Source organism: Aulonocara sp. 'chitande type north' Nkhata Bay, linkage group LG1, assembly GCF_057382095.1.
Source record: "Aulonocara sp. 'chitande type north' Nkhata Bay isolate Kocher_YH1m ecotype deep benthic linkage group LG1, A_spYH_male_GT1.1, whole genome shotgun sequence".
NCBI lineage: Eukaryota > Metazoa > Chordata > Actinopteri > Cichliformes > Cichlidae > Aulonocara > Aulonocara sp. 'chitande type north' Nkhata Bay.
The window spans coordinates 22,803,872-22,826,258 of record NC_141344.1 but is presented as its reverse complement, the minus strand read 5'-3'; the positions used below and the strand labels follow the sequence as shown (position 1 = coordinate 22,826,258).

The 22,387-nt window shown below is 39.8% G+C and overlaps 1 protein-coding gene across 1 annotated transcript; it reads right to left on the bottom strand.

Annotated features, from left to right (window-relative positions):
• Positions 1-3,719: 3,719 nt before the first annotated feature.
• slc17a6b (solute carrier family 17 member 6b) lies at positions 3,720-21,054 on the bottom strand. Its single transcript, XM_086288738.1, has 12 exons — positions 20,115-21,054; positions 17,833-18,088; positions 16,863-16,981; positions 15,073-15,187; positions 13,810-13,897; positions 13,610-13,696; positions 13,059-13,201; positions 12,713-12,862; positions 11,397-11,529; positions 10,932-11,042; positions 8,311-8,438; positions 3,720-7,572 (listed from the first exon to the last, which is right to left on the bottom strand). The coding sequence occupies exons 1-12, from the start codon at positions 20,186-20,188 to the stop codon at positions 7,231-7,233; spliced, it is 1,746 nt and encodes a 581-aa protein (XP_086144864.1). The 5' UTR covers positions 20,189-21,054; the 3' UTR covers positions 3,720-7,230.
• Positions 21,055-22,387: the final 1,333 nt, after the last annotated feature.

Below are 22,387 nucleotides of genomic sequence, written 5' to 3'. Positions count from 1 at the left end.
CCCGACACTAACCCCCACCCCCCCCCACCCCCGAGCTCCCCTGAGGCTGTAGCAGCACCTGCCCCCCATCAACGTCTGAGCAGCAACTTAAGATGCTGAACATATGCACACTCATTCTCTCAGTTTGGCATCCATGCTGTCAGACACATGTGCCCACATGCTGTATTTAAACACACAATGCAAATGAAAAAGTTAAATCTCAAAAGGGCTGCTGGATGACGCGTTTCTGCACAGAACTTGCATCAGTATGCTGACAGAGTATGCTGGCTTGGTTTTTCCCGTGATGATTTTTCTTTCTTTTTTTTACCTTTTCAGCAGGGTGTAGCTGTGGCTTTTTTTCCTGTGATTGGTGTGACGATGACAAAGGGTTACGGGTCAGCTCCCTTGCTTGTACTGGGGGCAGGATGGCGGTTCAGGCTGGTTGACTGTGAGAAAATGCTATTTATGGGTGAATGGTGACACGTTTATTGAGCCTGTCAAATTAACAGGAGCAATGAGCTGAGCCAAGACAAGACTCCAAGACAAGAATAACACACACGCAGATAGAGACGGGGGGGGATAGAGACAGAGACATGTTTTGGGAATCCGCCTGATCCAGAAATGCATCAATCAAACACTGATCTCTGTGTCACCTTGGGCTTTTCAGAAGGCCTGCAGAGTTGTTTGACGTCAGAGCTGTTGGGAGAGTGTGTGGTCTGAATTTTACCCATCCCGCTCTGCAGATGGGGATCCATAGAAAAAAGAAGAAAAAGTACACATTGAAAATGGATGCGTGGATATATATGCAACATTAAGGTGAAACTTGAGCATGACCTTGAGTCCTCGGACTGTGATTATCTGCTGCAAAAAAGTCCTCTTTAGACATTGGTCATATTTTCTTAAGCAAATCTACACCTACTCCTTTATTTAATAAATTCTGGGTCCATGACTATTTGTGTGACTCATGTTTCTACACACACTTTTATAAACTACGTGTTGCTTGACGATTGGCTTTCAGCCCAGTTTGTGGTGCTACACTCTGAGGTAAGTAGGCAAACTTGGGTGAACACAGTGTAACTTTCCATCTTCAGAAGGAGAATGTAAAACAGGAGCCAAACTTTTCACAAAGTGCGTCATTCTTTACAGTCAAGGTCAAACACTCAGAGCGAAGCAGCAGTACCCCAAAAAAGGATCCACATTTCCAGCATACAGGGAGTGCCGAATTATTAGGCAAATGAGTATTTTGTCCACATCATCCTCTTCATGCATGTTGTCTTACTCCAAGCTGTATAGGCTCGAAAGCCTACTACCAATTAAGCATATTAGGTGATGTGCAACTCTGTAATGAGAAGGGGTGTGGTCTAATGACATCAACACCCTGCATAATTATTAGGCAACTTCCTTTCCTTTGGCAAAATGGGTCAAAAGAAGGACTTGACGGGCTCAGAAAAGTCAAAAATAGTGAGATATCTTGCAGAGGGATGCAGCAGTCTCAAAATTGCAAAGCTTCTGAAGCGTGATCATCGAACAATCAAGCGTTTCATTCAAAATAGTCAACAGGGTCGCAAGAAGCGTGTGGAAAAACCAAGGCGCAAAATAACTGCCCATGAACTGAGAAAAGTCAAGCGTGCAGCTGCCAAGATGCCACTTGCCACCAGTTTGGCCATATTTCAGAGCTGCAACATCACTGGAGTGCCCAAAAGCACAAGGTGTGCAATACTCAGACACATGGCCAAGGTAAGAAAGGCTGAAAGACGACCACCACTGAACAAGACACACAAGCTGAAACGTCAAGACTGGGCCAAGAAATATCTCAAGACTGGTTTTTCTAAGGTTTTATGGACTGATGAAATGAGAGTGAGTCTTGATGGGCCAGATGGATGGGCCCGTGGCTGGATTGGTAAAGGGCAGAGAGCTCCAGTCCGACTCAGACGCCAGCAAGGTGGAGGTGGAGTACTGGTTTGGGCTGGTATCATTAAAGATGAGCTTGTGGGGCCTTTTCGGGTTGAGGATGGAGCCAAGCTCAACTCCCAGTCCTACTGCCAGTTTCTGGAAGACACCTTCTTCAAGCAGTGGTACAGGAAGAAGTCTGCCTCCTTCAAGAAAAACATGATTTTAATGCAGGACAATGCTCCATCACACGCGTCCAAGTACTCCACAGCGTGGCTGGCAAGAAAGGGTATAAAAGAAGAAAAACTAATGACATGGCCACCTTGTTCACCTGATCTGAACCCCATTGAGAACCTGTGGTCCATCATCAAATGTGAGATTTACAAGGAGGGAAAACAGTACACCTCTCTGAACAGTGTCTGGGAGGCTGTGGTTGCTGCTGCACGCAATGTTGATGGTGAACAGATCAAAACACTGACAGAATCCATGGATGGCAGGCTTTTGAGTGTCCTTGCAAAGAAAGGTGGCTATATTGGTCGCTGATTTGTTTTTGTTTTGTTTTTGAATGTCAGAAATGTATATTTGTGAATGTGGAGATGTTATATTGGTTTCACTGGTAAAAATAAATGATTGAAATGGGTATATATTTGTTTTTTGTTAAGTTGCCTAATAATTATGCACAGTAATAGTCACCTGCACACACAGATATCCCCCTAAAATAGCTAAAACTAAAAACAAACTAAAAACTACTTCCAAAAACATTCAGCTTTGATATTAATGAGTTTTTTGGGTTCATTGAGAACATGGTTGTTGTTCAATAATAACATTATTCCTCAAAAATACAACTTGCCTAATAATTCTGCACTCCCTGTATATGTGTATTCAGCAGCCCTGATATGAGCAAAATATAAAGATTCCTTACTTATTAAAGTCATTCACAACTGGAATAACTGCCTTCTGTTATAACAGAGTGTCGGTATTAATTTTTTTTAGATCACTGACCACAGTTGGGTGATAACAATTCACTTAAGCTTTTTTGTATTTATTGTCAAAGAGCATCCTTAAAGAGCAAATAGTAGCAGAAGGACAATGTACAACCATCAAGGCTGAATGATTTCGTGCTTAATTCAAGTATTTTAAGCCAAATAAATTTAAGGGGTAAACTGTAGACATTTTCAGAAAGCTTTCTTTCCTCCTGGTCATTTCTAATATTTTTTGGTAAGAGCTCATAATTGTTTAAGTTTTCTGAGTGGGACCTTTATCAGGCTGGGACACACTGTTTCAGTTTGTTGAATATGTGCGACCATCTGTGAGAACCATGTGCTGTAGATTTGAGAATGGAGGAAGGAGTCAGCACTTAAATCGAAGTAACACTTCCAAATAGCTCAATAAGTGCTCCTCCTCCCTCTCATCTCCATTAAGAGGTTAGAACAGTCAATAGGTCTCGCAGAACACTGGAGACTGACCCTATTGATTTCACCGAAGGGGGAAGGAGGACAGCCATTAACTGTGTACTTCCTGTGGCCTTGGTGGAACAGTAAATCTCAGCCTTACAGTTACGATTGCCTGGATAAAGCAAATTCTTTTAATTATTCCTGTTTTTCTTTTGTGTTTTTTGGACCAAAGTCCACAAAAAACCTGACATATGTTATGAATATAAACTTGAAATAAAGCAATAAGATACAACTTGGCAGGTCTCATGAATGATACTGCTGCATCACTATGACAAATGCAGAGGCCTTGTTTGTCTGAACTCTAATACAGGAAGCTGTGATGAGAAAGAATCCAATTATGTTAAATTGGTTGATTAAATAAAAAGAACAAAAGATCCAAAACAGCCAACTCAGTGACATGTTTCTTTTATTTATATTCTGCTGTTAAAAAATATCACCGAGGGGGGAAACACATAATGTTTTCTGTCCTCAGACCTGCTTCACTGCAAACCTTTTTTTTATCAGTGCAAAACAAAACATACATTCACAAATATGCATTTGAGAGTTCAACCCTGTTTGATTGCACGACTGACGTAGTGCTCGTTTGACAGAGCATCAAGGTTTAAACTTAATCATCACACCACACAGCACAGGAAGTGAAGCTCTAATCTTCCACATTTACCTCTGGATGACATTTTTCAATTCAATTCAGTTTTATTTATATAGCACCAATCCATGACAACAGTTGCCTCAAGGCGCTTAAATGCAAAGCTATCCACCAGGACACTGAGTACAGACACGTGTATATACATTTGTTATCGTCCAATCTTTATCAACTATATAAACTCATAATTGGAGACAAAAAAAGCAACAATTCACAAAGAATGTAGGATTTATTAGAGTTGCTATGTCAAAAGCTTAATTTTTGTTTGGCAATAAATTCAATCATCCAAGATTTTTTTTCCCTAGAAGTAATCTACATTTTACAAATTGTTGCTTCTGATGTGACCGTAGCTTTTTTTAATCACTGACAGTAATCGATTCAGTGGTATTATATGACTCCATAGAAGTGAAACACTGGCCGCAGATGGCCGGAAACATGACTACAGTTAAAGGCGATGTTGCTTCATTGCCTGCAGGATGTGTAAAAGAGAAACTCTTTGCAAACTACTTCACTAGATCAGCATGAGGTAAAAGTAACAAGTTATTCAGTGTTGCCTGAATTTTATTTTGCATTATTTATTCGTCTTTGTTGCCAGTACAAATACTCGAGACACAAACAGATTTGTTTATCATCATTTTTTATATCAAAAAGGATATGGAGTATTTCATTTTGACATCAACAAACCTCTCAATTTACACAGCAACAGAAGCCATAGACTCACACTTTAACTTCAGAGGCACAAAAACAGGAAACTTCTTACTACTTCAGGTTGCAACATTTGCTATTTTTCAAAATCGCATGTTTACGTTTCAACCTTTATGTCAATGAATATTGTGACACTGAATTAGTGGTTGTACAGGAGAGGAGAGGAGGGTAATAAGACATCGGGGGTCCGGCCACTGAATGAAACACATTAACCCAACATAGTGCTGAGAAAAGAAAGAGAGAAAGAGAGTGAAAGAACAACGACAGCACAAAGTCAGTGTGGACCACGGCAAAACAAAATCAGAAACATGAAGAAGAAGAAGAGGAAGAGCATTTGCCACTCAGGCAGAGCTCAGTTTATCATTCTCATCTGGTGAGCAGCCCCTTCACAAACTCCTTAGACTTTTCGTGTTGTCAAAGACGTTTGCGTTGGACTCTAGTACAATATTTTATAAATGTAATTTTTTTTTACATATTTTTCTTTACAAGTGTTTGTTTTCTACATTTGTTATCACAAAAAACACGACATGTTTAACAAATGCCTTTTTTTTTAAAAAAAAAACAGTTACACAATGAGTGTTCATGATGTCTGACCAGAACTGTTACTATGGATTTATTGCTTTGTACACTGAGTAATGTTTGGTGCCACCTGCACACTGAAGGTCCAATATGCTGGAACCTCACTGCTGATGGTCTGTACTACCTTAAAAATGTTTGACTTCCAGCTAAAACCCAGCTCAGCTTTTCACCTTTGGTAAATTGTGCAAAGAAATTGAAGCAACAGTAACAGTTTCAGAGACGAAGACGAAAAACTTTGGAAGAAAAAAGAAACGTTAAAAAAGGACACACTACACATTTCACTTTGTTCCATGCATAAATACACAGCCACACACATCTACACTGTGAAGTGCCAACTTGAGACAAAATAAAGAAAATGTACCCCCTTCAGATCTCGTCAGTGTGAGTGCAGACTGAGGACAAACAGATGGTTCTGGGTTGTCTTGCATTTCTGTCTAATTCTGACTCTAAAACACTTTCGATAAGTCAGACGTCCACACTGTTTATCAGTGCATAAACTGCCTCCTTTCTGTAGTGCTGCTTTTGGTTTTCCATCCATATAAATAGAAATCTCCCGTTTTGCTGAATCTCATGAAAGGTGAAAATATACTGTATGTTAACATACAAATACTTTTTGGGGGGAATGTTTGTAAACAATTTTTACCTCTTGCTTTGAACACCTGCATTTTTCTCACTCTTGTAAGATGACGGATTTATGTGTGCGGGGTTCAGCTGGGGAACAAAAGGGCAACATTACAACATTTATGTAGTGAAGGATTGCTTAGTTACTGTCAGTCAAATCTGATTAAACCTCTGTGTTAAAATCTTAATAGATGCTGTGAGGAAACATGAATCTTTCAGGAGTTTTTAATATGATGCATTCAAATGTCCTCATGCATCCGTTTGTTAAAATTTCTAAATATCTCTTATTATTATTTATTCTTCTCTTTTTAAATAATATTAATTTTGCAGTTCTATAATAGTAAGGCTCTCATACTTGTTTTGGTTGGTCCCCAAAGACTTTCCATTGCACAAACCCTTGATAAGGTCTTATATGACAATAACTATTGTGATCCAGCTATATCTGAATTCATACAATATTTCTTTCATATATGTTTTATTTTAGATAAATCTTTAAAACAATGCATTGGTACAGTTACATTCTAAGTGGCATGACGGTGATGCTGAGTATTACAATGGGAGCGGCTTAATTCCTTCACTACACTGCTAAGATGTGTTGGGCTGCAAACACACACAAAAAAACGCTCAACTGCAGCAGTACAGGGTCACAAAAGGAATTACAGATAGGACACTTCTTTTTTTATCGTTTGCATGTGTAACTAAATGAGCATCACAAGTTACAATGCCGCTTTACAAGCCTCCACACCAGGTCGCTTCCATGTTCAAGACACACAGAGGCTGGTGATGAGAAATCAAAAGTAATGTGCATTAAAAAGGACACACGACTGCGAGTGCATTCAGGAGAGAGAGAGTACGATCTATACCAAGAGAGTGTCTAGTTTCTGTTTACAATATTGTGCAGTGACATATTCACACACTGAGATGGCTGGCTTGGAGGACATTGTACTGTACTTGTTCATTTGATTAATAAGGGTCAGCTTCTATGTACTTCTACAGGCTTCAGTGTGGTCAGGAAACCTTAGCTGATGGGATGAAAATGTTCATGTTTATACACAGTTGGACTCCAAATAAATATATCTATCATTAATATGCATAATAATACGTTAACAGACTGCCAATTTGATATGTGTTACACCTCTATTAATCAAATAGCTTTAGTTATTTATATGATCTCATTTTAACATTGAGTTGATCTTTTTTTTTTTTTTTACATTTTTTATTTGTTTTCTTTAGAATTTGTGCAATCAATACGACAACGGATTGTAGGTTTTCTTGTTTATCATTTGTAGATCATTTTAAGACTATATCTGACACTCAGGAAAATAAACCTACTCATATATCAGTGAGTGCGTGTTTGGTTTAGGAGTATCCCTCATCCTGCCTGTATCCATAGCCTCCTCCCTGTGCTTCTTCCTGGACATACTCCTCTGTCTTCTCCCAGCTGGCAGCCCAGCCTCCATTCACCTGTGTGGTTGCACCATATGTCTTGGCTGGCCCTCCGAAAGCACCGTAGCTCTGAGTGATGTCACCTGTTTCTTCTGCCAGCTCGTCCTCATCAATGAAGCCACACTTCTCCTCACTGGTCAGTTCCGGGTCAGCCCACGGCTGTTTTTCTCCTGATGCAAAAAGGCCGTAGAAGATCACGCCTCCATAATGCACCAAGGAGGCTATGAGGAATACATACTGCCACTCCTCTCTGGTCTGAAGAGGGAAGAAAAAAAATAGTGTTTTCATAAATACGCTGATCATACCAACAATTTGCCTGTTTATTATTTGTGACCTTGGAGCAGAGTATTGGAGAAATATTTAAAAGGTGTCTACTTTGTAAATCTGTGGCTGCACACATCAAATTATGTGTAGAAATGACATCAGTCCATGTAGAAAACAATACTTGCTACCGAGAAGTACAAGTAAAAGCAAGTTATACTTTTGTGGGCTAGCTCCCAGAGGGATGGTCTTAGTCTTATTTATTTAAATAAATAATAGATAATCAAGACATTTCTAGAGTTTACTCATATATAGTAATACATATATAGTATACTCATATAGCTACGTGAAAAAAACTACAAGGTCACTGCATGCAGATTTAGGCCATTTCTCTCTTATTGTTATTGTCTTTACCTTAGAAGACAAAACGCCTCGAGGTAACTGTAGTGCGATTTTGTTCATGTATAAATAAAACTGAATTGAATTGAATTTGTAAATGTCTGGGTGAAGTATAATTTCTCTGTACTTTTACAGCAAATGTATAACATGCTGTTATTTCTTTAACTGTTTATGCAAATGTTGCCAGAAACCATTAATGAAAGGTATGCTGTATGCTTTTTAATGTCAAGCAGGGAAAATTAAAGTAAACTTCAGAGTTATTTGTTAATTTTTGCACACATTTGAAATGTATGATTTTCATGATTCTGTCACATTTGGAGGAAAAGCCCTTACCTTGTGCTTTGTCATAGCACCAACAATCAGCGGGCACACCATGCCAGATAAGGTGCCCACACCATTAGAGATGCCCATTAGGATACTGGCATAACGCGGAGCAATATCCAGGTGATTGACATTGAAGCCTGACAGCAAAACAACAACAAAAGATTTTATCTTTGTGAGCTACAAGCCTGGTTAACATAATTTAAAGGCCAGTTTGATACAGAAAGGGCAAATGCTATGAGTAAAGTATAAAAGGCAACTGATGCATGACACAGTTACAGATAAAAGTAGCACAAATGGTGACCATCTTGTTGCAGAAATAGGCACCAACTCGCCACACGACCTCCTCCCCCACTCTGACTAGCTGAATGAGTAAGTGTCCTCGTGAGCTGCTGCACGCCGCCTGCCTGGCAAGTCTCCCGAGACAGCTAGCACTGAATTATTAAACACTCTTGGAGAAAGCTGGAGAACACCAGCAAGAAACTGATTTTGCACGTAGTCACAGATATCTGCAGCTTCTATAACTGAGCATAAACATGACAACAGCTGTTGAATGAATAGCTGGCCTAAAGGTTTAGGATCATTAATGAAATTAAATTTCTACTTTTACTCTCCACAGCTTTCTAATTATGGATAATTTCCATGGAAAAAGGTCATTTTTATAGTCTTTTTGTCCAAATATCCAACTTGAAGTCTGTACTTAGCTAAGAAATAATAAATAAACACTTTTATTTATTATGAATTAAATAGACACGATATGATGTGTTAATTAGCTTCATAAATGCTTGTTTTATTTTTAAAACGCTGGAGAAAGCCACACTCGCTGTTTCTCCTGGTTCTACTCATTGTGGTATGCTAGTCTTCTAGCTCTAGCATCAAATATAGAACACAGAGCAACAGCATTTAATACCAAAACAAATCAGCACATCTGTCACACGTCGTCTTATTTTATGCCTCATTCAACCAAGAAGTTGTAAATAAAGTCCAAAAGGCACTGTAACAAAAATTATTTCCCCTAGGGATCAATAGAGGATTCTGATTCTGATTCTGAAAAACTCAAAGCCACAACTGCCAGCCTATGGTAGTCTTAAAAACAAAGTGAATGACAATTATTTCGGACAAAATTCAAATTTGAGATTGAGGTGAAACAAAGAGCAGACTCTGAAACTGACCTGAATGGAAACAAAGGCACATAAATTGTAATACAACACGCACAGAGGGAGTGTCACTATGATCTCTGCTGAGCATGCAATGGCTCCATCAAATCCTTACTGTACATATATTATATAGACAAAAAGTACCGAGCTGCCTTTAACATCATACATAGCAGTATCTAGACTGATATTAGGCATATATATATTTGTTCGGCTGCTATTTATTTTTGTTACAGGAGTTTCCTAACAACTGTTATGTGTAGTTATTTATGAGTCCTCACTAAGATAACCCAACAATGTAGTTTTAAAATATATGCCGTCTGTTATCAAAGCAAGTCATTAATCACTCTTTTGCATTCTGCCCGATTAAGCTTGAGTTAGGTGTTTGTTGTGTCCTTGCTGAGTGATCAAAGGGTTTTTCTCTCATCTCTTCTTTAGGATTTTATTTTTATTTGCCGTTAAAAATGTTGATACAATATGGTGGCAAGGTGGCAAATACGTAATATTGGCTTTTATTATTAATATAATTAACACCCCCTTGAACATCGGTTGGGCTTGATGATGTGCCTCAAAAGAGCGCCTACTAGAGTGTCAACACCACTCTGTAACTTTACGTGGTCTGACACTTTGTGGCTCAGTTGCTGTGGTTCCTAAATACTTCCACTTTGCAATAATCCCACTTAACAGTTGTTCATAGAAGAACTAGGAGGGAAGAAATTTCATAAACTGCCTTTTTGCTGTGGTAACGTTATATTACAGTACTGTGCACTGAGCACTTCAGAATGACCCAGTCGTTCACTTGTAAAGAGGACTGAAGAGGACCACTCCTGTGGTAACTGGGTTGCATTTGTCTGAACTGGGTAGAACAGCGCTCTCTTGTTTTGCACCTTGGTCATAGAATGACCGTCAGAGCACATTGAAGTGGAATGATTTTGTCGCCCTATGTGAGTTCAGAGCATTCTCCAGCTTGTCCTTGTATTATTTTGACTATGACTTGTTTTATGTATGTTGATGTTATGTTTTATTATTAATTTGAAACAGTGTAACATTGTAATGGTGGGCCTTCTTGGGCAGGACTCCCCTAAAAAAAAAGAGATGCTAATCTGAAAGGACTTTCTGATTACATAAAGGATAAACAAATAAAAATACCTGAATTGAAGGATTAAGAGGCTTGGCCCAATACTTTGTCCATAAAGGGCAGCTGATTGCTGCTGTATTAATGTTAAAAAAGTGCACACTTTCTTTGTAAGCTCTGGGTCATTTTATAAATTGTCTCAAAAAGCAGTGCAGTAGCACCAAGTGTTGCTTACAAGTATATTTATTCTTTGTCTAGCTTGTTATCCTTTTCACTGAAGCCCCAAATCATTAAACATTAAATGAAATAAAGCTAAATCTAAACAGTGATGACATTATTTAATCACTTTTAATTTACATCTTGTTTCATACCACATATATTCTGATCTTTTTACGCCTACTAACCTGATATAGCAAATCCACTGAAGCCCACTGCAAGCACGAGGAAGGAGATCGCCACCCCTTTGCTGTGGGAATATCCTACCACCAGTAGCAATGTGGCCTCCATGCCAAATCCTGGCAGGGAGAGACAGTAGTGTCACACACACAAGCACAGACAAAGCCCACGGGCAGTTGGTCATTGTGGTGCCAATTGAATTAAGCGTGATACATGATCTGCACTCAATTACACAAGTGTCAGATATGAAATCAATGCACAGTCACAATCATTGAGTCAACCCGTGTACTGAAGTATTGAGCAGATAGATTTTTACCAAAAAATATAAACAAAACCATCTCTGCAGCCCAGCTGGCCGTTAAGAGCACCTTAAAAACAACACTATGGATCTGACACCATCAAAATAACACCCTGCAGCCGTGCAAAGAGAGGTGTGGAAATTTTTGATTTCATCCTCGGTTCAGACTTCTCACCTCCGCAGTTCATGATTTTCCTGACAGTGGTAGTTGTCAGGATGTTCTTGCTGCGCAGGTAGTCGGCCAGCTGGCCACCAATGGGCACAATGATGGTCATCACCAAGTGGGGGAGGGCAGAAAGTGCACCGACCTAAAGTCCCATACAGAAAATCAATAAAATTAGATGCACAGCTGAATGCCAGTATAATAGATGAAGATTTATACTTTTGAAGATGTTTCTCCATTAATTTTTAAAAGGCTCTACAATTTAGGACATTCTATATTTTTCATTATTCGTATTTTCTCACTTATTCAAAGTAGCTGAGCAGAAAATAGAAAATATCCCTGTTTTTAATGCATTTTCATACTTTGTCAAATGAATGTTTGAGGGAATGAGCAGCTAATAAGGATCAAACTCAAACACACTTTGAGCATATATTGGTCTTATAGAGCAAATAACAAATTTCTGATTTGAAAGTCACTAAAATAAGATGAATGGCATAAATCTTTGGAATTTTTACTGTATATTTCTACATTTTACACCTTTTTCTGTTGATAAAGACCTCCCCACAGCCATTCATGCTACACCAAAGTAGTTAATTAAAAGATAAACAATTAAATTACTGAAAAGTTCTAGTTGTTTACTGTCTAATATAGAAATTTCAGTTAAAAACAAGTAAAATTTTCATCAATTGACAAAAAAACAATGTTTTAAAACTACAGGACATTCCCGGCACTGACCTACAATATCATGTAGAAAAACTGACACATCCTGTTGAAATTGCACTTCTTTATCTCATATTAATATATCGCAGGGATTAAATATGTAATTTAATCCCCACATAATTAAACGTTTCACTCACCAGGCCCATTTAAGATTAAAGTGGATTGTTTGTGGCCCTTAATGTAAAATGACCTTGACATCCTTGCTCTAAGAGATTCTGTGCAATATATAAAATAACTACAGTGCATTTTGTTTTTTAAATTTAAACCTGTTGAAGTTACAGTTGCTTTGATGTGTTTTTTTATTCCATCATCTGAAAAAGTTCACACAGGCCTTAAAAGATAAGCATGGATATATAGTGGAAATGTATATTGCATCACTTTGTTATGATGTGTATCAGTTCATGAGAGAGAACTATTGGCCACCAGCTGCACTCACACTGATTCTCATAATAAATCAATGAATCTGTCCAAGAGCAAAGCGTCACTCTCAGCTTTAAACAGACTGAATCTGAGTGGTGAGGGGTTTTCTTTACGACTTTAATCTTTCATGTCTCTATTCTTTTTTTTTTCTTTTTTTGGTTGTCTTGTGACATTTTTTGTAAGCTCACCTTGCTTATCTCAAAACCAAACACTTCTTCAAAATATGCAGGCTGGCTAATCAGCAGCAGGTAAAATGTCCAGCTCCTGCAGAAGTTGGCCACAATAATTGCATAGACAGGCATAGAGGTGAAGAACTTCCTCCAGGGTGTCTTGAATTTCTGGAAAAGATTAAGAAAAATGATGGTTGTGTTCACATGAAGGTAAAGAGCTTTGCCTGACTGACAGTTTCTGGAACTGTGTTCATATTTTTGTAATGCTTCTTACAAAAAATAAATAAATAAAAATGGGCTAAAAACGGGGTATTTTGTGAGGTTACTTAAGCCCAGGTTTTTGACGTTTTTGGTGTCCCCTCACCTCTGCAGGTCCCGTTAGCTTGGCACTCTCTCCAATGCTCTCCTCAATGTAGCAGCGTTCCTCATCAGTGATGGTTGGATGTTCAGCAGGGCTCTCATAAGACACCAAGATCCAGAACATATACCAGAAGATGCCAAAGCATCCTGTTTGTATGGACAAATTACAAGTCAGAAGGTGTACAGAAGAAGCATTGCAACTAATTTTGACCTCAGCAGTAAGCACATGCAGAGACTCTGGCAGCCTGATCTTTCTAAAATGCCTGAGAGAATAAAAGCCAGACAGGAAAGCTAACTGTATCCAGTCCACAGAGAAAGACATGGGGGTTATTTATTGACACACCAAAACATCAGGGGGGGAAAAATCAATACATAGTCTGCCTGGCTAAATCCATTTGACTTTCACTGAAGTCTCTTAGTTTTTCGCCAAGCTTAAAAACAGTTACATTTATAACCTACATGTATTTTTCATATATAAAAATTTATCTCCAGTTCTTTTTGTATCAATATGCATGCCTATCCCATGCAGTCCCTCACTGAGTCTTACAGTCTTACCGTAGACATAGAACACTGAGGACCATCCTGTATACTGAACCAAGACCCCAGCCAGAGGCATCGCAATCACAGCACCAGCATAGGAGCCTGGCAAGGAGAAAGCGATTCAGTGCTTGCAAGGACAGACATCATCAAGGTAAAGTAAAGTTTAACAAATCATATCTGAATCTAGAAGGAGAAACAGAAACAAAAGTATTTACCACAGAATGAGAGGGTGGCCAGACGACTCCTTTCTAATGGCGGCGCCCATTTACTCCAGATCCCATGACAGGCTGGGTAGGTCACTCCCTAAAGCCAACCACAAGGAACAGTCTGTTTTCATTTGTTACAGTAAAACAATAATCATCAGTGAAACTCTCTGCACTTTGGCCTGTTCTTCTAAGCTATTGTTGTTATAGAGATGCATGTACTCTTGTCTCCCAGAGGCCAGAGGGATTATATAAATGTAGCCAATCTATATGGTCTGTGTGAAAAATATTGCAAAATTTGAACAATGGCACAATTGCAGAGCATGTACTTTCATTAGCTTGCACTTGTTTTGTAGGCTACTGTATGAATACTATTATAACAGGAAAGGCTTTCAGGATTTCTAGACCAAAGCATAATTAAATTATTATACAGATGTATTATTATATGTATATGAATACAGATATTTTCAGGTTTAGGATGTGTTAAACGTCCATCTGGAATACCCAGTTAGACTTGAATCTGAACCAATAGACATGTCATAAGTAATCAAAATTAACATTTTCGCCCTTGTAATTACCATGAACAAACAGCTCAGCACCGTGATGACCTGATGAGCTGTTCAAGAAGCAAAACAGGCCTGCAGACATTAAATGCTAATCAGCCTCTAATTTGAACAAACTTCACTGATTTTAAATCCAGTCTGCAGGCTTCCTTACAGTAGGGCCTGCTGGTCTTTAAGGAAATTAACTGTGTACATTACCACGTGTTTATATGTCCAGGAAAAGCTGTATCTTTGTATGTTTATATCTATCGCAACAGACTTTATAGCCCATGTGAGAACTGCATTATAAGCCCTCCATGTTTTTTACTCCAATAGGTATATTTCATCAACATGAGTGTCTAATTTCACTACAAAGCCAGGAGGATTGATATCCCTCTGCAAATCAACATTTTCCCCATTATCCATCTCTGCAGGATCACTTTACTGTTGTTTGTATTCAGGCACAAAAAGGCACAATAAAGGAAAGAAAAATGAGCTGGACAAAGCCATGGAACCAGTTGGAGTGGACTGGATCAATACAGTGCATCTCGCATTTTATTGAACTGCACGCCATACTCTTTATTCTCTCGGGAACTAAAATTATACAGTGAGCGAATAAAGTGAGAGAATAAATTCATTGCTGATTTTTTTATTCATGCACACAATAAAAATAAAATAAAATAACATAAAATAAAACATAGACTGCTGTGACGCACCTCTGACAGTGTCTTACCTCCACCAGTCCTTGTAATATCCTGACAAATATGACACACCCATAGTGGACTCGGGCAGCCGAGGGAATGAACATGTTGAGAGTGGAGGTGAGGACGATGGCTGCACCAAATACCCTGAAAATATCACAATGACCAGCGTTTTAAATTTCAATCATAGCAAATCGCCTCATTATTAACTGTGCTGAACGTATGGCAACACATTTTATTAATCAAGTATCACAACAGTCGACAGCGTGCTTTTTGGGTGAACATTGCCCGGTTTTTTCCAGACACTCATAAGCAAATCCATAAAACAAACAAAAAATAGTATGTGTTACTTCCAATGGTAATTTTAAATCTCTTTGTTTTTACTTTGTTTTGCTGGAAAAAGCCGAAACCTTCCATTTCAGCTTTAAACCATCACTGCACCTGAGGAGGATGCAGGGCTGTTCGCCGGTCCTCGGATTTGATTGGCTCTGCCTTACACGCGCTCTTTGACGTCATGTAAATGAATATTTGAAGTAGCAACACCCCGTAAATGACCACGTCACGTGTCGCTTAGCAACCGTTTTCGCTTTCGTACAGCTCGAGACGTGTTTCTCCTGAAGAATGGCGTTTAATTTTAGTTTTGACGCTGACCGAGAGCGAAGAGGACAATTAACCGATGACTGCTCTGCATTATAACTCGGGGGAGAAAAGATTCATGCAGGCTAATTATTCATCAGGCTGTTAAATTTAGCCCTAGCACTGCTTATTCTGAAAGCTTACATGGAAGGTTGTAGAAACAGGAATGCTTTTATTATCGCTATTTTATTTTATTTTTATTTTATAGATAGGCCATATTTTTCCATCTTTATTTTTAGGAGGGAGCAGGTGAGCAAGCAGAGCAAGGCCGAACACACAGCTATTTCTCATTTTTGTCACGTCCCACACTCCCCCGCCCCTCTCCTCCGCACGTGGGGGGACAAGCCCTAATCCGGTGGAGACTAGTGTTGAGCACGAGACCGATTGATTCGCTTACATCCTCGTGTCAATCACACAAACGGACTGCAGGGAGATACGATTGTAAAAGTCGCGGGCCCTAAATAAAAATATCACAAAAATATCATTTAAAAAAAACAATTTTCCGTTTTATTTGAGCAAAATGATTGGATGAGAAATGTTTGGTACCATATCAACGTCCATCCACTAAAATGTGTGCCGTGTTGTTGATATGACAGCATACAGTCTCTGCAGTTTAACGTAATTATAATGACTGACGCATTTGGCAGTGCTCATGTGAATTAAAGCCTTTGGCGACAGGACCGGGTCTGGTATCCATGCCCTGAGAGAGCGACAGATTAGACCCGGCTCCCCCAAGGGAGCTCATTAACAGGTGGCAGAAAGCCCTGACACCAGGAGCTGCAGGCCTGCCAGCCCAGTGCCCTCCCTGCAGCTCTGCATCACTTCAGATCTGCAGACTGTCTGCTCCCTTTGTGCAGAGATGCTCTGCATATAACCGTGACCTGCTCATCCGTTTCACAGTTCAGACACGGATATTTTTATGCCTGCTTTTGGCTGTATTTGGTTTTACTATTCTTTTTAATCGGAGGTGATTTTATTCCACTCCCCGCCTGAACGGGTTTTTTGTTTTCCCACTGTTGATAAAAATTGCAAATATAGAAATGAATAGACAAAGGGAGTAAGAGGAAACGAAAGTCACGCCAATTGTTCAAACAATTCTTTTAATACCCAACACCAAATCACGAAAATCTGCCGACTGAATATAGCTGTGACGTATTTATGGTAATTCAGGGGAGGTGCCGCCTACCTGTTCGCTGCCAGCCTGGAGGATATATATCCTCCCGGGATTTGTGTCACGATATAGCCCCAGAAAAAAGATCCGTGAATCATTCCCACCGTCTCTGGATCCCAGTTGAACTTGGCTTTCTGGCAGATAATATGGAAAACAAAAACAGTGGAGTTAAAATGAACAAGTGGCCTATGCGCTTTGGGAAAACGTACATGTGTTGCATGTGAGCTCTATTGTGGCTAATTAACCAAGAAATGAACGAATTTACTCTATCGAAGAATAAATCTAAACGGGGGCCTTTTTAATAAAGGCCTGCATGTGTTTATTTCGACTGGATTTTCATTGATCCGATTACTAAAGCACCTAATTTTCCCGTAAAAAAATAATATAAAGCAAGCTAGTTATGTGTAACAGTTTGGCTTTCTTGGCAAAGACGAATATTGGACGAAATTTGAGATAATGCAGTTGTATAATATAGGGGTCAGGATGAATACTAAATACATGTTTTATAGAAATTGTTCGAAATATTCAGACATTTTTAATGCACCTTTTGTATGTAATATCCCTTTAAGAAAAAGACTGGCTTTTACATCATGACACTGACACTGTTCTACGTAATTTATTACACCATACACAGGAAACAGTGACGCTACTGATCTTAAATCTTATTGAACCATCAATGTATGCTATTTAATCCTAAGAATATCCTGTGTAAGCTGTGGGGGCCTGGTGCCATTTAAATCAGGAGCATCTCTGGCGCATTTTTACTTTCCCTGCACACAGATGTATGTATACTAAAGCTCTGTAGAAATGACTACCGTGGTTCATTTAAACTTAGAGGGGGGCTATTTCACGGCCTAGTGTGCCAGCAATAGAAGGCCTTTATGTGTTTCTCATTTATCATGTGCAGAGAAACTCGTTTTAATAACCATGTGCCATGATGTGCCTCGTCTGTACACGATGTACTCGCTCGCTCGCTTTGCCACACCTCTTTGATGATGATCTTGCCGTTCTGGTGAACCGTGCTGTTGTTGACCATGCCCACTATGGCCACGCCCAGGTTGCATCGGATGCCGAAGGAGATGCAGAAGCCCAGGCCGCTCATGATGGCGATAATGTAGCGGCGGGGCAGGCCGAAGCACTTGCAGTCGCACAGCGGGGGTTTCTTCTCAGCGGCCTCCCGTGGCCTTCCATCCTCCGTGAGCTCGATCACTTCCCCGGTTTTCTGCCTCCTTTCTATAACCCTGCAACAACCAGGGGGTGATAACTCTGTCTGTGTGGATCCTCACTCATCCAGGTCATGGCAGTCTTAGGCGATTGAAATAAAGCCAACTGGGATTCTTTCTTTCTTTCTTAAGGTTCATGGAGAGATTTCATACCTCATCCACATCCAAGAGTTTTGGGGGTTTTTTTCGTTCTGAAAACTGATGGAGAGTCCCAGGTATTTATTGTCTAATGGGGTTGTCCCTTTGGAGGAGGATCTAACCCACCCTTTGTCCACAGGGTAAATACCTGGGACTCTCTTGGATGGGAGGTGAAACTTCTTCACTAACCACAAAAGTCCAGTTATCTTGATTTCTACCGCTTAAGAATAACACTGTCTGCGGATCCAACTAACACCACATGAAATTAAGATTCTCAAATTTATAAAAACAACAGATTTTTTTCTTTCTTTCATGGAGGCCCATTAATATTTCCATTTAGCATGAATATTTTAGTAGGGGCTGGGCTGGGTGCTTGGGAGTATGTGTGTGTGTGTGTGTGTGTGTGTGTGTGTGTGTGTGTGTGTGTGTGTGTGTGTGTGTGTGTGTGTGTGTGTGTGTGTGACCAGGATACTGTTTGAGACGTCTTGTCAAACAGTCAAGTAAATCCTGGAAGCATTTCCTGTAGAATCACCATAATGAGAGAGAGGTAGTGGGAGGTTTAGGCCTCTGTGATGTATTTACATTATGGAGAGCATTTATTTATTCACACTGAGGACAGCATGTCTGTGAGGCTTTAGTCAGACGACTCCTGCAACGAATTAAAAAAATAAATTTGATGCTTTTATTTGCTCCAATAGGAGGGGAAAGCTTCTAATGGGAAACGAGAATGAAGGTTCCCCTTGTAGAGCAGAATTAAGTCGAATATGCCCCTGACTGTACCGCATTGCAGCACCCAGCTCGCTTTCACACTCATTAGCATTCAGGGACCGAGCAACAGCTCCAGCCTGCAGACAACCCGTCTGTGGGCTTTCCTCAAACTCCTCGTGCTTTTCTTTTTTATGTATTAATTTTTTCTGTCCAGGAAAATCGCGTTTGTCGCAATCAGTTAATTGTCTAAATCTAAAATGTTATCAAAACATGTAAATCTCCGTCTCTGCAAACGAATGAAGACATTCCAAGTTAAATAAAAGGGACAGCAGAATATTAGAATTAAATGCGTGTATTTGGGGTGAAACGTAAGACCTGGTTCAGGGGGTAAAGCCAGAGAGGATACAGAGAGCCACTGATGTTTAACGAAAGTCGGTTTAATTCCATTTCTCCTGCAGATTTGAGCAAGCACTCGGTGCAAGGGTATGTAAGGCGGAGAAGATGAATTCGCAAGGGAATAGGCCCGATGTGAATATAGCGGGAAGTCTAAAAACGCATTTATTCTGCTGAACACTCAAAAATAAATACAAAATAAATAAAACGGGTTTTTTAAATCACCAAACATCAACATTAAAGAAAAGACACACACACATATCGAGGTGCTGAATTAATCAAAGTGATAGCTGTAGATTAAAATGATTCAAATGAATAGAATTTCCTTTTATTTGGTTATAACGACATCGTGAAATGCTTTAAAAATCACGAGTGGAGTCCCACAAATTTCTCGCGCGGCCTGCGCGTCCTCTTTAACCTAATCTGCCAATCAGATTCATGTGCAGGCCCCTGCATCAGGATCTAGTGGCATCCATACCCTTGCCAGCAACACACACACACACACACACACACACACACACACACACACACACACACACACACACACACACACACACACACACACACACACACACACACACACAGAGAGAGAGAGAGAGAGAGAGAGAGAGAGAGAATTTTCTTATTTTCTTCTAGAGGCGTGACTAAGCATCCCTGTAAGTTGTGAGACAGTGCTGGGTGCCCTCTGGACCCACACGTCGTGCCTTGTTAAAATCCAGCATACAAATAATCGCATTTTGGGCTCAGACGGTTTCAAACGCGCTGTTGTCCAGATTTACCCACAAAAAGAAGAGCCCGTCCTTACCTGTACATATGACCCAGGGTCTTCCCCGCAAATTCCTTCACCCCCGCCGTTGCTTTCGTCTTTACTGACTCCATATCCAGTTTCTGAATGCAGGCCTGTTTTCTCAATATTTGTTTTACTGTTCAGGCGTCATGTTACAGCGCAGGATGGCTGGACTGCAGCGGCTGCAAGGAAAACAACAAACGAAATTACGAGAAAAAAAATGAGCCCACAAGGAAGGCGACGATCCAACAGCCGGGAATAATTCTCAGCGCTAGGCTGAAAGCGCAGAGGCGAAAAGAGCCTGGTGTAAAAAGGGGGGATCAAGCGAGCAGTTCGCCTTCATCCACCACCAACTCATCTCCTGCCTGGCGTACAGTAGCCAAGCCAAGTGCCATCACGACGAAAGCGAGCGAAAAAATTGATAGCCGGCGTCGTGGAGCGATATGGATCTCTCTTCGCACCCAAAAAGGAAAGAGAGAGGGGGGAGAAACAGAGCTAATGAATGATGGATATGAAATAATAAAAAAAAAAATCCAACAAAACAAAAGTTAAAGTTCAGAAAGCGGGAGTGGGCGTTTGGAGTGGCTTCAATAAATCAAAGAGCGAGTGAGGCTGTATCGTGTCTCCTGTGGTGAGCGCAGGTTCATCTGACGTCGCGTTCAGCACCGAGGTCAGCGACAGCAACGCTCCGCGTCCAAACATCTGGCCAGCTGCTCAGCCCAAATAAAGGCCACACGCAAAACACAACATGCCCACAAACGCCATGTCTATATATTTATATATAGACGCTATAAAGGCTAAACGAGCCTGTGTCTAATAGCAAATAAAAAAAAAAAGTGAGGGGAAGAAAAGGAACTGCTTTATAGCTCAATCGGTCTCTTTATTTATCAGCTGAAATGTGAAACTAAATGAAGCTATTTTATATCAACTTGTGTTTTTTTAACACTTTGAAGAAAAAACGAATATTAACAGCAACAGTACATATGAGAGCTGCAGATCTCCTGAGGGCGGTGCTATGGAAACCAATGGAACAGGAGTGGATCTCCCCCACCCATCCCAGTGCTGCCCTCCAAAAAGCTCCTCAACGCAGGAATCCATCAATAATTTAGCCGTCTCCCCGGTTTTCCTCTCCTTGACAACCACATCTTCCCACAGAAGCATGAAGAAAATCTTAGAATAATTAAAAAGAAATCTTTCTCAAAAGCATACGTCGAATAATAATAATAATAATAATAATAATAATAATAATAATAATAATAATAATAATAATAATATGCTTTAATACGAAGATCTTATTTTATTCACAGTCAAATAACCTGGGGGAAGCGACCAGGCTCTTTTTATTTGTTGGTATGGGGCGACACCTGGTGGTTGAAAATAGCAGTCTGAAACTTTTGTGTGACAATCTTTGAGGTTATTCGTGCATATTTTGTGTGTCTGTTGTTAGATTTTTGTATTTATATTGCATTTGTATAATAGTTTATATTTGGCTTCTCCTGAAGTCATTATTCAAAAACTGGGTTTGTCTTCACTGATGTGCCGGAGCAACAGTGTGCATAGTTCTTACACTGACCTGATGAAAGTGCACACACGTTTCAAAGGAGCAAGACTTTCGTTCGAGTGTTTCTTTGTTGTTAACATTCAAGCATAAAAGCCGCCTAAACCAAGTGATGAACCAGTGAGTTGTCTACATATAACAGACAACTCAGCAAAGAACCAGAGATATATTCTATCTTGAGACACTTTGTTACAAGTAGCCTGACACAAAAACACAGAATTTGTTCCCCTTTCTTCAGTTGAATATATGAAAAATGCTGACAATAACACAGTTTGACAGGGATAAAACTGTACTTATTTATCAACAAGGTGATTCCCCAAAGAGCTATAAAAACCTTAGAAAAAAGTTTCCTTAAAAAAAATCAAGAAACTGGACAAGGGGAGGACAAGAGAAATGGACTAAAAACCACTGATGAACAGCATCTGAAAGTTATGTCTTTAAGATATAGGGAAAAAAATCAGCAGACGTGAGAGATGCATTCGGCCCTTCAGTTGATTCATCCACAGTTCACAGAAGCCTCACCAGACATGGTTTTAATGGAAAGGTGGCTGTAAAAACCATAAGAGAGGGAAACAGAGAGGAAAGGCTGAGGTATTCCACATTACACAAGGACTGGACTGAAAATCAGCAGCGAGAGGTCTGATGGACCAATGAATCCAGATTTGACAATTTTAGTTCAAATTGTCTTGAATATTTACAGGTCAGTCTGTAAAACACAGTAGAGCCTCATTAA